Source organism: Camponotus vicinus, unplaced genomic scaffold (genome assembly GCF_025532165.1).
Source record: "Camponotus vicinus isolate PSW18456_S1 unplaced genomic scaffold, iyCamVici1.0 SCAF_3, whole genome shotgun sequence".
In the NCBI taxonomy this organism is placed as follows: Eukaryota; Metazoa; Arthropoda; class Insecta; order Hymenoptera; family Formicidae; genus Camponotus; species Camponotus vicinus.
The window spans coordinates 19,515,074-19,531,345 of NW_028141967.1; the positions used below are offsets into that span (position 1 = coordinate 19,515,074).

A 16,272-nucleotide genomic window follows, 5' to 3' on the forward strand; every position below is an offset into this window, starting at 1 on the left:
GTATAAACATTATTTTGTCAATATTATGCAACTAATTTTGAGATTCTTTCTCGAAGCTTCTCGATTAATGAATAATATATCAATACTTTTAATATTAATAATCAATTAATAATCAATTAATTGGCGAGCACTTTAAGAATGCGTTCTTAAATTGATGTCAATCGTTAGAAACAGGTATTAGAAAGTTCGCTAATAGAAACCGTGTCGTCTCTTATTTCTTTCTCTTCTCGCAAAAAAAAGGATCAAGGACGTGTCTCAGTGTATACACATTAAAGGACACGCTTTCACGAATCGACGAAATTCGTTTACATGCGCGAAAATTTTAAATGTCACATCGTCTGGTTTGTGATGTCACGCTCAGAATCGCGCGTGCGTTCGCCACCGTCTGGAACGCTCATTTTGAAAGTGGATTAAATCCGACATTTTCACGAGACGAGTCATGTTTTGAATAGCGCTTTCACATATCGATATATTAACCAGAACGTGACAGATATCGGTTATCAAAATGGAAATTGAAAGTTTGGAGATTCACGACTGTAGCAGTTTGGATGGGAAAGTAGCTCTTCTAATGTCAAAATATAATTTTCTGTAAAATATTATGACATTAGACATCTATCATTAAAAGATCGACGCATCGAGGAACGTGTGATATCAGATTTTCAAAACTTTCTGGTACCGAGGATCTTTAATAACAAGAATATTGATAGGTGCCAAAGATCTTTGATATCGAAGAGTTGGAGTAACGGTATTTGAATCTATATCTATGCTACTAAGAATCTATAACATTAATGATTCATGGTATCACGTATCATGGCAACCGATAACTAAGGATCCATCAGCGATTTATGGTATCGTAAATCAATGGTGTCAAAGATTTATCATACTAAGAGTCTATAATGATGATAACGAATACCTACGAATATCGAAAATTCATTATGTATCAAGATCTATTAGAAATACATCAAAATTTTGATGACAAAAAATATCAGATCCATCAAGATCAAAAATATAAAATGACAAGGATGCAACGAATTTATAAAATTAAAATTTATGATACGAGAATTTATGGATCCAGACACACACAACACAAAGAAAATATGAACGCAAGGATATTGATAACATTTTGGCAGATTCGATTAGAATATTGAGATAATTGGACGTGTACAAAATACTCCTACACGGCAGTCACATTGTGTTATGTGACTATGACATGTACTTGGTGTGAATTCTTTAAGCGTGACGCTCACGACATATGCTCATCGCTCGTGTTAAGTACATTTTGCACAGCTTACAATAAGGAGATACAATATGTATGTATATTAGTAGCGATATCTTAATCAAGGTGACATTGCTTAATCCCTCAAGGAAATTCATATCTGGTCAGTCGATTAGACACAAATCTCGATATTAATACATATAATTTCTCAATTTTTTTCAATTTTTGTCCTAATTATGATGCTAATTATTTTTTAACAATTTGCAGAAAAAGATATTTATAATTTTTTCGCGTAAATATATTTAGGAATATAATCATAATTTATAAATCTTTACAAACTTATTTCATATTATACTCATATATTATTCTTTTTGCGTTGCTATAATTATTATAAAATTGTAAATGCATATTATTCTTTATGTTATTAAGAAATTTTTTGAATTAGCTACAAAGCAACGCCGAAAAGAATTTATGAAATATATAAATATATAAAAGAATTTATGAAATATATAAATATATAAATATGAAATATATAATAATAATTTATAAATATTGCACGAAACCTTGAGAGATATTTATATTTGAATTAATATAGTTTATTTCAATGCACTTGATTGGTACGTGTCGGATAATCCAGACTTTCTTTGATAGATTAATTAATGGCAAATGGTGGATCAGGAATTCCATTTGGCTTGTCTTATCTGCGGAGATAAGATGGTGAAAACAGGTGCGGTTATTATGAAATTAAGTTCACACTGTGCGCATTAGATTGTGATTAGACACCATCTAGGTTTAATTGTATATAATGACTAGAATCATTCCATTACATTAGCTAATTATGTAACAAAGAAATATATACGGTGAGAAAGAACTTGCGAAGTAACAAGCAATGATAATTTTCATACATTTACCAGAATAATAATAACGTTGATTATACGCCATAGAATCCACCAATGCTTTCACGCACGAAATTATCTGTTTATCTCGTTTTTTCAATCGGCAGTGCGATTTTCATCCTCGAATTTCTCTACAATTACATTAAACGCGAATGAATTCGCGAGATGAAACACGAATGAACGGTGACACCCAACTGATTCAGTTACCAGTCGAAGACCACTGACAGGACTGTTATCACATATCGCATGTGTATTATGTCGGCCGGCTTATTTATGTAGCAGAAGCTAAATACACATACGTGTGTGGCAACACATAGGCGTAGAAGCTAGACTAGAATTCGCGATGAGAAAGTAAATAGAAAAGCTAAAATAAAGAAAATAAATAAAATTGATAAGAATTAAATTTAGAAATATAGAAAACTGTTGCAATATTCTCGATTAATTTTATATAAATATAAAATATTATATTTATTTATACATACTGTAATACATTAATTTAAACACATAATGTAGTATTATGATTTCTAAGTTGTGTTATTATTTTTAAATTAAATTTTAAAATTAATCTAAATTTTTAAATGATTTTGAGTGATATTAAATATGCCAATATTTGAATAAAATTTAGATATTAATTGCAACAGTATTTCAAAGAGATTGATATATTTATATAAATCATATAAGGAAATAAGATATGATGAAATGGGCGAATCATGTTAATGCGAAGGATGCACAATTGTATAAGATTAGCATGGAACTGTAATCCGAGGTCTTCTAAAAAGTATACCGTTAAGAAGATATGTCTTATGGAATGTTTTTAAACAACACGTACGTGATAAGCATGACTTCTCAAATTTGATGCCAGCTGATCCGAGCGAAATAATGCGAGGCTAAAGATATCTAGTCTTCATCTTGTTATATTTTTAGAAATTATAATTTTCTGGATAATAATCTTTTATTTGTTTTGATCTCTCGGCTTGTCAAAGTTTTTTTTTTATTTTCTATATTATCGATTATTTAAATTTGCACTGAAATTTTTTTTATATTGTATTTCATATTGTATTTTTTAATATTGTTTATATTTACCATCATTTCATGTTTTTAATGAAATGTTTTGGAGCACATTCTATATAGATATAATTTTTTAATTGAAGTTTAAAAGATAAACTCGCATATCTGTTAGGTAAACTTTCCTGAATACTTAAGATCAGTAAATCTTTTCAAGAAATTTTCCTAATACTTGTGTAATATTTTGTATATTTTTTTGTGAAGAAAAGAATAATAATAAATTCTCAGAGAAAGATAGAGAACAAATTCAATTTCGTGTTTTTGCGGATATAAAAAATTGTATTTACACAAACCATGAATTTTGCTGAAGACTTGAATTTAGATTCCCTAATTGATAATATCAAATAAAAATTATCTAAGAAAAATCTGCAATGCCAATATAATCGATAGCATGTTAATTAAAGAGCGGCCCTTTAATCGTGGGGCCGTCAATGTGGCAGGAAGAGCGAAATCGCACCGGAAATACGGCGATTGTGCTAAAATGGGTTCGGTTTTTTGACCAGGAGCCATCTTCACATATAAACAAGATACTGTTTATTCAAAGCTGCGCCAATGAAGCGAGCCAATAAAAATTGATCTTATCGAAAATGCAAAGATCGATTTATTACTTATACCACATTAGATTAGATTAAGAAATTAATGTTTGTATGACAAAGAAAAGTTAAAATAATGATGATAATACACAACTAAAACCACATGTAAAAATATGTATTACATATTATATATAAACTCTAAATAAATTAAAAGATTAAAAAAAATTATACTTTATAGCTCCGCGTGATTTTTGTGTCAATAATTTATTAAAAATTTATTAAAATAATTTATTAAAATTATAATTGATAAAATATATTTTTCTAACTTTCGCAAATAATTAATCTAATATTTACCTGTAAAGAAAATTTGCAAAGATTTAAAAAAAATTTTATTTAATGCCAAATTATTACTTTTGATCGGATTGAAACGCTCTAGAAATCGAACGTATGTGCGATGAAGATGATACCGATACTGTTCGAAAGGGCATTGTTGTTGCCGGCAGGAAGCGCGGAATTGCACCGGAAATACGGTGAACGCACCGAAAGAGCCAAGAGAGAAACTGTGTGTGCAAGACTAGCGGACCAGGTGAAATCGGAGCCGTATTATTATCGGCACTCATTCTGGAAAGTGCCGGTCCGTTCTGTTGACACTGATAGCCGAGGTAAATATTAATTCCTTCCCGTATCATCGTACACATGTATGTAACCTGTAACCGAGTATCCAAAGCAGAAGCGAGTTTCGTGACAAACGTACCATGTACAATTTATAGCGACAGTACCCTTTTTCTTACCTCGAGAGGACGAAGAAAATTAATCGCGAGAACATGATTTAAAGTACAACGATGCAATTAAGTAAGTGCATTCAGAATTTTCATGAAACAGAAACGTGTTTGTTTATTAAAAACTCGTTTTAAAGCACATGATAAAGAACACAAATTAGTATACATAATAAAGAACATGAATTAAAGATGCGTGAGAGATAATTAATGATTATCTATCATATTATATGTATAAGCTGGAATAACTTTTTAAAAAGTGATTATAACAGCGCATTTATTTGCGAATAGAAAAAATTAAAATATTTTAATTTTAGGGATTGTATATATCGAACAAATGAAATAAAATGTCAATTATCAGCGGAACTGCCAAAGTAATCATTTAGCATTTAGTAATCATTTATTGTTGTCTCGACTATCTTCTCTGTTGACGCTGATAACCCATCCTATATCTGATTCACATCCATATCAACGTGTACATATAAGGAAATAAACGCAATGACTTTGAAGTTCAAACGATAATGACGACATGTCTATTTTTAAGCCACTATATAGGAATAAACACCGATTTTTTGAGCATGTATTGTAGTGCTACAACTATTCAATACCCTGGTCCAGTCTTGTATAAAAGATTAAAGTATTAAATACACATGTATAAATAATAGTTATAAAATTGCAGTAAAATTAAAATTAGAATTGCGCTCGATTCTTTAATATTTGTATCTATCATTATTAAAAAATAATTTTTATCTTACTTTTCATTTTTATTTCTCTTTGTATTTGAGGTAAACCAATTATGCAGCGAATAATACATATTTTCCGTATTACGTATTGTTCTTCTTTTATAAATGACGAAGCTTGTTGAATCATTTCTGCTTTGCACTCGTATATAATATCTCAGGAATGAGATGTTATACACAAGTGCAAAGAAATTGAAATATTTTACTATTCTCGCAAAAACAGAGGAATTTTCCAGCGCATAACTATATGTATGTTATTCTACGATGAAATAATCTCTTGTTGAACATTCCACAATGATTATAGAATTGTATCTTATTGAGCATATATGTGTCATAACCGATATACTTTGTAAAATATCGCGCAGTCTCTCTCGTGGATTTACATACCTATATTAAGGTACCAAGCTATTCAGCTTTCTATGGATTGACCTCTAGTTTATTCTTTGAAAAATTTAAAGCAATGACAAGTAAGAAAAAGATGAAATTGTCATTAATTATCGTGCTAATCATTAGAAAAATTTCAATGTAATATATTTCATTAATGTTTTAAAAGTAATTTAACTTATGAGCCTCTGATTTTTTAATAAAGCCAATTTCAATGTAAAAAAAATCTGACTATTGTTAAAAATAGCTCATCGTAATCTGATACTCTCAGGCATAATCATAATTCATTTTGATGAATCATGATTCATTTTCTCAGTTGATATAAAATGAAACTGCGAATAATTATGTCGATTGTTCGCGAATAATTAAGCAAAAGCATACTATGAATACTTATTAAAAATCAATGTCAATCCACAATTGTAGAATCTAGAGATTTACGTTGCTTTATTAATACGTTGCTTTAATATTAAAAAAAAATTCTTTTCAAAAATTCTTGATAAAATATTATATATATAATTAATGGTACATCAAAATTATAATATTAGTGCTTTAGCGCTATCATTAAAATTCCCTTCAGATTGATGAGTATGCCAAGTTAAAAAAATGTATACTTATTTTATTATTCTATAGTGTTTTATATGTGGATTTAATGATCGTAGCGACCGAAGATAAATTTTCGAAGCAGACGCGAAGCCATATGCAAGCTCATGCCGACGCATAACGATCTTAGTGCAGCTCTTCTAAGAGTTCGAAAACGCTTCAAGTGACTCAGCCATTAGATCGCGGGACGCAGAAAAAAACGTTGCTGGGGCAGACTTGCATACTCATCCGAATTCGAATTGCGCAATAGAATCGCTGAACATCAGTGCAATCCATCGCTATTAAGATGTCACTATGGTGCACTCAAAATCTGTTTTTAATGGCGATTGTAATGGCCGTATCAATTGTGCATCTCCAGATGGTTTTACTTTTTCACACGATTGAAAAATGAAATCCACCGACATTTTATTCACGGTCTAATTAAATTTGCTATGCGAGATCGTCCTGATAAGACGCGATAAAAGAGACTGCTGCTGTAGAAAAAAGCTGTTCCATTTAGATAGTGCCATGAGATAAAACAGTCAATACACGAAGCTTACGTTGATACTTTATGATTTCAAAATCTCGCAAAACTGCTCTTTATCTTATATAATACGCAGCTTTCTTACTCCATATGTTTTGATTTTCCGACGAATACGATATACATATCTCTTTATTTTTACGAATGTGGAGCAGCTTGGTTCATACATTCTGCAATTATTCGCAGATTCAATTAGACGAAGATAAAGTTGAACTTTATCTTGAAACAAATATTACGTCAGAGTATGTAAATATCTCATTTCTGCGATGACATCACACGTAATATTGTCGGTACTTCGACCAGTTTCCGTTTTATGCCTCATGGCCATACGTTTTCGAGACATAAGGATGTCTCGACTGTCACGACATATCCTCATGTCCCTAAATATTTATCTTGCGTGCTTCGTCAACGAACGAAAGGTTGGAACAGTTTTAGTTATTGTTACTGCACGATCTTATTTCTGTTTAAACGCTGATGAACCATAAAATAAAAGACTTGGTATAACATTATATATATAACAATTTTATATACAATAATAAAATACTAACAAAATATTAAATAAAAAAATGGTTAATTTTGTATGCAAATAAAAATTTTATTAGTTTAAGAAATTAAAATTATGTTTAGTTATTTTCATACATCAAGACTATCATTGTGGTCTATTAGCTTTTTTTAGTAATTAAGCATGCATTATATTGCACAATTTTGCATTCTTTACTACAATGGACTCCAATTAAATTTTTATTTGCACATAATAATGCAGATGAACGTTCGCGATAATATTTTAATTAATCTCGAAAGATTTCATCAATACAAATTGACAAGCTTTTATTATCTACCGAATAGCGCGCATATAATTATCATGTATCGATATGATCGACCTTTTGAATAGTGATTTTTATTTCTCATTAAAGTCGTCTCTAATTACTGTTCAACATTAATTAAACTATAGAGATAACACCGCGCGAGGTCAAAACGATCTTCCACTTGTCAATCTGACCGTTGGTGAAATTGACCCTAATAAGTCTACTTTATTCTGTCTAATTAAGAGACAGTTTGAATATCCGGTAAACAAGCACGCGCCGACATTTCATCTACCACGAACGGATCATTTGCGTGACGTTTCTTTTTAAGCAGCGAGCAAAAAAGTGCACTTGAAATTACGTAACACTTTAAATTGAGAAATAAAACAAAATAGAAAATATAAGAAAAATTCAAGATATTTTTTTCTTATTATTTATAATTACATTGTTTTTTTATGTTGTCTTATCAGATATGATCATTATATATGCAACTGGGAATTAATTAAAGGTAAATTAAATTTACTTTTTGAACTCTATCAATATTAATTCCGAGTTTGTGTCTAAAGTAGATAATTCTAAATTAATTTCAAATTAAATAAAAAAATGTATAAAAAATCTGTCATAAATTTTATAGAATAATTGTATGACCCATTTACGAAAATATTTGTGGCTTATGAAACATCGGTTTGAAGCGCAATTTTTTGCTTTGCGGGTTACACGATAACGCGACTCTTTATTCTTTTGCAAGAAGCACTCTCCTATTTTGCAATATCTATGATCGCATATCATACGCGATAGAAATCCGCGACAATCCACTGAGTAATCGCCGTAATGTTTGCACAACGAATCGTTTATTGCCAGCTCCGTAATCTCTCAAAGTTCTTCGCGTACAGAGAGAGACGCCGCAGAGACAAAGTAGCCGCTGTGGTTTGATGCAGGAAATACTTATTACGGTAATTGGTAAAAACGAGAAGAGATATATAGTGGTCTTTACTAAGACTCGTCCCATTTCGATCTTACTTCGTTAAATGTAATATCAAGGGCATTAAATGCACCATAAACAAATTAAAACTATTCGTTTTTTAAATCAACAATTTCGGAAATGCATTAATCAATAAAACTTATTTTCTTTTATATTATTATTCGAAAAATTTGATATTTAAATTTGTATATAAGTTGATTTGAATGTGAATCATGTTGTGTCAGCTATCATTATATGTCGTCTTTAATAAATGTGTTGTCAAGAAAAAATTGTTTTTAAAAATATCTTTTCTCGTTTTTAATTACATATCTAAAAACGTTTATTTTATTTTAATAGTTTTTTTTACTCTACGCGGAATATATAATTATCCAGGGCTAGCATCAAGGCATCGGTTTATTGCGACGAGACTTTGCAGTAAAATTTATGCGTTTAACGCGTAGATGCGGCGAACAGCGATTTCCTCTCTCGCGCGAACATCAATCGGCAAACTGGTCGGCATTGCGTTAATAGCTTGTTAATTTCACGATGTGCGTCGGTAATGTAATCGCTTAATACAAACAAATCCGACACGCAAATTACACGCGGAACAAGTTCTGAATGGCACGACACGAATCGTGTATCTTTGCGACGACGTTTCCTGCAAGGAAATCCGCAAAAGTTGCCGCACGTTGAATAACATGAAAGATGAAGGACGGCCATATAAAGAGGAAATATATAATCTCTCTTATGTTTTATGGCTGTCGGCTTTAGGTTAAATTGATGACCAGGGTAATGAGATCTAATATTGCAAATGAGAGCTTTACTCGCGGATAAACTTGGCGAAAAAATTCATTGCGCTAATAAATTAACGCAGCATCTCCGGTATTAAATATTATAATTGATATACAGGGTGTTTCTTAATAAGTGCAAAAAATTTTAGGAGATGATTCTTTGTCGAAAATAAATATTATAAATATTAATAATATATAAATATTAAAAAGTTCTAATAAAAAATTGAATAGGGGTTGCTAGTTTCATCCCCTTATAACAATACGGGAGGCTGAAAAAATATTAATAAATAACCTTCTAACTAGTAGAAAATATCCATCTAATTCCATTTCTTTAACTTGTTCCAAATTTGAGAAAAAAATAAAAACCTAATTTTTACCCCCATTTTTGGAGGAGTGTAACTCCACAGGGAGGGATGTAGGAGTATATGTTTATATGAAAAACCCCCCCTTAATTTTCGACAAAGAATCATCTCTTAAAATTTTTCGCACTTATTAAGAAACACCCTGTATATTATATCCAATAGAATATAACGATTTATCATGAATTACGATTTCGCAAAAATAGCACTTGTTACGGAGCTGATTCCGTAAAAGCACTACGCCTTTCCCGTTCTTGTTTAATTGGCGAGTGTTGCAATATTGCTTGAAGTAATGATCAATTAGAAATGCTAAAAGTTGCAATGCTGTACGGGACTTGCAAGCCATCGAAACAACATCCTTTTTCCTCTTTTAAACTTTCAAACGAGCGTAGCGGCGCGTTTCATAAATGTACAATACAAAATTAAAGAGACATAACGTTATTTGGCTTAAACTTACGACGGCGATTAAGTGTAATTACTTGCGGCGAACGACTTCTCTCTAGACTTATTACAGCGTGTGAATGAATCATTGCAACGTTTCCTGCAAGTATTAAGAATCGTAACTTTCACGAAACATATTGCGGAACTTAATATTCTCTGTGTTTAACCTGGTCAATTATTTTTCCCCGGTTAACGAGCTGAATAAGCGCGGAATTAATTAACGTAATTTTTTTCTTTTTTTTTTCTGTCAACGATCATATGCGATTCGACATGCAATCTGCATCAATTGCATAATTTATTATACGCTATGCTTCGATTGTGCACTATAGTTTTCGTCGAAAACTTCTCATCAAAGTAATATCAAAAATTATACCGCATAATCGTTTCAGTTGAAAGAATGAGAAAATATGTTGCGATGAGAAAACGGAACGCGGAAATTACTGCTATTCGATACGAGACGCTTCTCTCTTTCTCCTTTTTTTCCCTCTCTTTTTTAAGCAACATGTTTTAATTTGCTCTAAACATGTCCGAATAATTGTTTGGCGAGCAGAGAACAATTAAAATAAAAATGGTTGACCGATATATTATTACGCGATATACAGTTTAGCTGTCGAAGTTGACTGGCCGACCTGAATGGAAGATGCTATTTCACGAAAAAAATTTTTTTTTTATTGATAAAAAGAAAGAGGCTTTGGCAACGCCATTCAACCTGCATTTCACGAAAATGCGGTGCAAAACAATGCAGCGGTATCTAGCCGCGGTATCTTAAACGCTTGCACATGAGACACGCATGCACGAGAACGCGCGCAGTGGTACGAGATGTTCTTTGTAAGTTTCGACTTAATAATTCTTATACTCCCACGTGCCACATTCGTCTTTAATTCTCTTTCTCTCATACGAATCCCGCGCTATCCCTAATGCCTGTTCGACAGAGGTATATTTACCGCACTATTGTCCGCTAGTGTCCGCCCTCTCTCCCCTTCCCCCGGGTGATATTAATGCTGCATTATGTGAAATAAATGCCCATGTACGTGAAAACTATTGTAGAATAAATTTATATCATATTAAGATTATATTAAGATTAAAATATAGATTCCTTGACAATATTTTGATAATTATAAAAATATAAAAATATTTAATAAATATATAATTTAATTTTTTTAAATAAATTTTGTAACTAATAATATTGGATATAAGAAAAAAATTAGTTTCTTATTCGTATTTTTATATATAATTTAATGAAATTTAATACATTTTGTAATTAATAATATTGGATATAAGAAACAAATTAGTTTCTTATTCGTATAAATTTTATATATAATTTAATGAAATTTAATGAATTTTGTAATCAATAATATTGGATATAAGAAACAAATTAGTTTCTTATTCGTTTGAATTTTTGTTTGGATAATCTTTCTACATTTTTAATATTAATTTTGTATTTTAAAATTGCGCAATTACACTTGAAGAAAGAATCACAGCTGTATTGCCGAGCGTGAAATTTTGCTCGGCGATATGAATACAATAGAATACAATAGGGGAATAACGCGAACGCGGAGCATAAACAGATAATTTAAAGTCCAATGAATAGAGAGCCATGCCGAACGGAAGTCGGCGTATTGATAATTCGCTAAGAATTGATGCCAATTTAGCGTGTCGCGACACAGTAGCATTGCCATTTCTCGTTGAACTAATTACAGTTAACAACTCAACTTCGGAGAAGCAGGCCATATACGAATACATGAAATTAATGAAGCACTTTCTTAATAGAAATCTGACGAAGAGTACGTCATGTTTTCTCACAATGCACGAGTATCTTTGAATAGCTTCTAATTTAAAAGCGTTCGTTAAGTTAATGATGCTTTGCTCCCATCTGAATCGAATGTTAAAATAATTTCATTGACGGCTATCTAGGAATCTTTCTGCTCATATGTAATATTAATACCTCGAAATAAATTTAAAATAAAATTTGAAACACATATATACATATGTGATTATTTAGATTATTGTTAGAATAAATATACAAGTAAGAATGCTTAAGAGAAAAGTTCCTAAATAAGAGAGAAAATTCAATTTTTAATCGCTTCTACAAAATACAATTAATTGCATTATTCGAAAATATTTTTATATTATATTAATTCTAAAACATATAACTACTGGTAATGATGGTGATGATGATCAATCATGAATTGCTAGCAGCACATCAATCCTTCAGATATATTTTACACATAAAAATATTATTGTCAACAATTAAGTTTAATTTATTATTCAAAAAATTATTTATCTCGTGCATTTAAATACAATTCTCCCTAAGTATTTTTACAATTTTCATTGTTAAAAGATATACAATTATACTTTTTCCTTCTAATGATTAATTTCGATAAATATTATCAACATAAAAAAAGGAAAAAAGAAAAAAAAAATAATTAAGATCGATGTATTATTATATTGCGAATAGTTAGACTAGAGTGAAAGTAGCAAGCACACACAACTACACCGAAGATCGTATCGTCGTGTAAAAACAATTCTGCCGGATGAAGATTCTGCACGTAACGCATATATACGTATATATATGAATGCACGTACGTAACGTTTTTAAGTCAGAGGTTGGCAACCCACGGCTCCGTTACATACGGCTTTCTTAATTAATTGAGTAAGAGATACTTCGCGCACTTCGTTCCGATAACATATCCATCATAATTTCTTCAACGTCGCTTTCAAAATGTATAGGCATTCGTTACCGGTGACTTCGATTTATTACCGATTATTCACAATAGTTACGTGATTACCGAAATAACCAACGACTCGGTAAAATCGTCAATAAAATGATAGAATATAATTTTGCACCCCTTCACAATTAATAATAAAAATTACATAATCACAATGTTATAATAAAAATTGTAGATAAACTGTGCTTTACGATAAAATATCACAAATGAAATTTGATGAAATTTTCATTAAGACGGAATCGCTATCGCACATATAGAGTCATCAACAAGGATCATTAAAATACCTTTCCGGTGCATCGTATGTGTTTGCCTACACCGCGTGTCTCGGGATCGATGATTACACGATTCACCGCTCACGGAAAAACATCCCGGCGATCCCGGTTCGCGGAATCCGAACGATTTACCGCTTTAAGTAATCGATGCGGATGTCTGCGCCGATTAAGTTTCCGCTCCGTCGACTTAATTCCCTCGGAAAATCTGCACCGAGCGGACGCCGCGATATGAATAAGGCTGCACGCGCCAATGCGCATTCCGCGACCGAACATCTCCCCGGCAGAGAGAAAGAATGAAAGATGTATCCGGACGGGGACCGTTAGCTTTACGTGCATGTGAACAATTCCGCGAGATGATACAGTTACGAGTGTACGCTTTTATGCCGCTCGCTGCCGCTATTGAGGACGCTTCCAATGATATCGAGATTTCCGGATCGTCAAAAATATATTACGACAGGGAAAAAGCATCGACAATAAATTATTAGAAGTCGACACATGTATAAGTAATTTATCGACAGATGTATAAATAATTTATATGCAGATTGTATAAATCACTTTTATTTTTATTATGCTTTAATAACAGATATTCTTTGATCAAGATAGAATTAATTTTTTTATGGACAACGAAAATTTTAAAGGAAGGTTTATTGTGTAAATGGCTCCTCAATTTTCAAAATGATATATTTTTATTTATATACATTAAGCTCAAATTAAAATTCTATTAATATAAAATCTACTTTCCAATTTGACTGAAAAATATGATTTTGTCATCGATTTCTTGAAACTTGATCCGCCAGAAGGCAAACTTTCAAGTGCTAATTATTTGATGACAGGTGTCTTAATATCTTGGAGGAAAAATCGGCCGAATTAATGACAAAGAATTTGTCATTAAGAAGCATGAATATGATAAAAGTGAAACATTCTGTACAATGTCTTTCATACGTGAAACTTTTGCAATTGCAAGTATTATATTTTTGACACATATGTCGCGCCCGCGTTTTGTACCCTTAATTTATGGCTGTCGCGATCGACAGCGACCGTTATCGTTAACTTATTGCATGCCGATAAATTGTCTGAATTATGCATTAGTGACAGCGCGATTCAACCGCTGGCATCTTTTGTTCACTATTTCATAGCGCGCAAAATACCGAGAAATTTGTCACCGTACATCGATTTGTCACAACCTGGCATCGTTAATTATGTCTAGACTGCGCGAATCAACCACCTGTTCTCGCCTATTCTCATCGGCTTACGAGGTGCCGCCGTCCGATTCCCACCCAGTGTTTGCATTGAATACGTTTTTCAGACGGCCCCATTTAGCGCTAAATATGCGACGAGAATGTGGGTTATTTCTTCCTTCTATAATCGTACTCTTTTTCTCTCACATTATTCATCGTCATAAATTTGTCTCCCTCTTCCTTTCGTTCTAATTTCTAAGGTCATCAGAAAACAGTGGACAAAACTTTTTTATCAATCGTAATAAATCGAATAAAATAGGGGAAATATGGTCAAACCTTTTATTTTTAAATATTTATGCGTAATAGAAACGAGAATTTCAATATAATAATTTTATTAAAATTTTATTAAAATTCTTAAGCACTTTTTTAATTACTAAAAAGTCTCAAAGAAATTCATTAAAAATATGAAAGGCCGGTTGATCATTAATTTCTTATGTTGTGTGCTTACACGAATGATTTCATATAATACCAATTATGCTAGCCAAATTAAAATATGTTTTTACCTTACAAAATAATTATATGTAAAAATATGTTGCCATGCAGCAACGAGTTTTTGCCAAAGAAATGCATTCTATTAAATATATATTATTTTTAGACATTCACATGTTGAATATTTATGTCCCGATTGCATAAAAAAGCTGTCATTAAAAATAATATGAAAAATTTTATGAAAAATATTTTATTAAAAATAATATGAAAAATGCTTTATAATATTTATAAATAAATAAATAAATAAATATATGTATATATTAATTAATACATATGGTAGAATATATTTATATATTTTAGAATATTTATGTTATATTGAATATATCTATATATTTTTTCCATCTCATTTTTTTCTCTCATTGCTCTCGTATGGCTGATACAATTTAAAATGCATCGAACAATGATTCTCGTGACGTTACGAATGTAGAAAGCCGACAAGAAAAATCTACATTCCTGCATGTGCCTTGGCAATTTTACATTCACCACTATGTTAGCGAACGGCTTCAACCTGCTCGCGTGAGCCAAATAAAGCGTCACGTCGCTTCTTCATATTGTATTCCGTCTTCGTCACATCGAAAGGGTTCGTCGCTAATTAAAGCTGATGAAATGTTATCGCTGACAATCGCCAAGATCTGTGCGACATTATCCTTCCGATGTCAAATTTCGATTTTGACCGCGAAAATTTATGAACGTAATTGACCTGTCAATTAATTTTTCGATATTTTAATTTCAATTTTACTTTAATCTTTATTTTGTTTTTTATTTCTTTATTTATAAAAAGAAAATAAATATATATATTTTTTTTGTACGTCATAGAGAGCATATTCATAGAGAACTTTTATAAAATTTTAATAACGGAATGGGATGGATTTGACATTTCATGATGAAAAATTTGTGTTATATATACTTGTTACGTAAACGATGTTTCTTATCATAGAGTCTTTATTATCATAGTGAATAAATATAACGATGACGTCTTTCTTTACGCCACAGCTGTTGCAATTGCACCGTACGCTTTGGCACAAAATGGTACTGACAAAACCGATGATAATTCGCCATAAATTCATTTAATCCGCGAGAGATAACGTATCGCGAAGCAAACACGTTACGTGAAACGAATTCTTTTCTTTCTTGACATCTCCCCGCTCTTGAGATTTGCCACTTGGCTTGTTAAAGAGGTGAAAGCATGTACGAGTATATCATTTATTATTAAATACCTGCCATATGAATGCTTCGTAAATTATACGTTAAGAATTTCTTAGTCCACGTATTCTCATTCGCGATAGGAAATCGTATTAATTAACATTCATGGAAAATTAGGAAAATGCTAATCGTTGTTAATTATACACTATCATTCTTCAAACCATTAGAAGAACCAAGAATCGATTATTAAAATGATTATTTATCGTGTATAACAACCACATTAAAGGTAAAGTTATCAAATGTATTGTGACAAAAA

The 16,272-nt window shown here is 31.3% G+C and overlaps 1 protein-coding gene across 4 annotated transcripts in view; it reads right to left on the reverse strand.

The window, feature by feature from the left end:
* Kst (spectrin beta chain, non-erythrocytic 5 kst) overlaps positions 1–16,272 on the reverse strand; it is a 63,279-nt gene that overhangs the window by 42,449 nt on the left and 4,558 nt on the right. For 3 of the 4 annotated variants that reach the window (XM_083093714.1, XM_083093715.1, XM_083093713.1), the window contains exon 1: positions 2,128–2,278. The exons of the other annotated variant lie outside the window; for it this stretch is intronic. In XM_083093714.1, coding sequence (XP_082949840.1) covers positions 2,128–2,158 — 31 coding nt within the window. In that variant the 5' untranslated portion in view covers positions 2,159–2,278. Of the gene's footprint in view, positions 1–2,127; positions 2,279–16,272 lie in introns of those variants that run through there. 4 annotated transcript variants of the gene reach the window in all.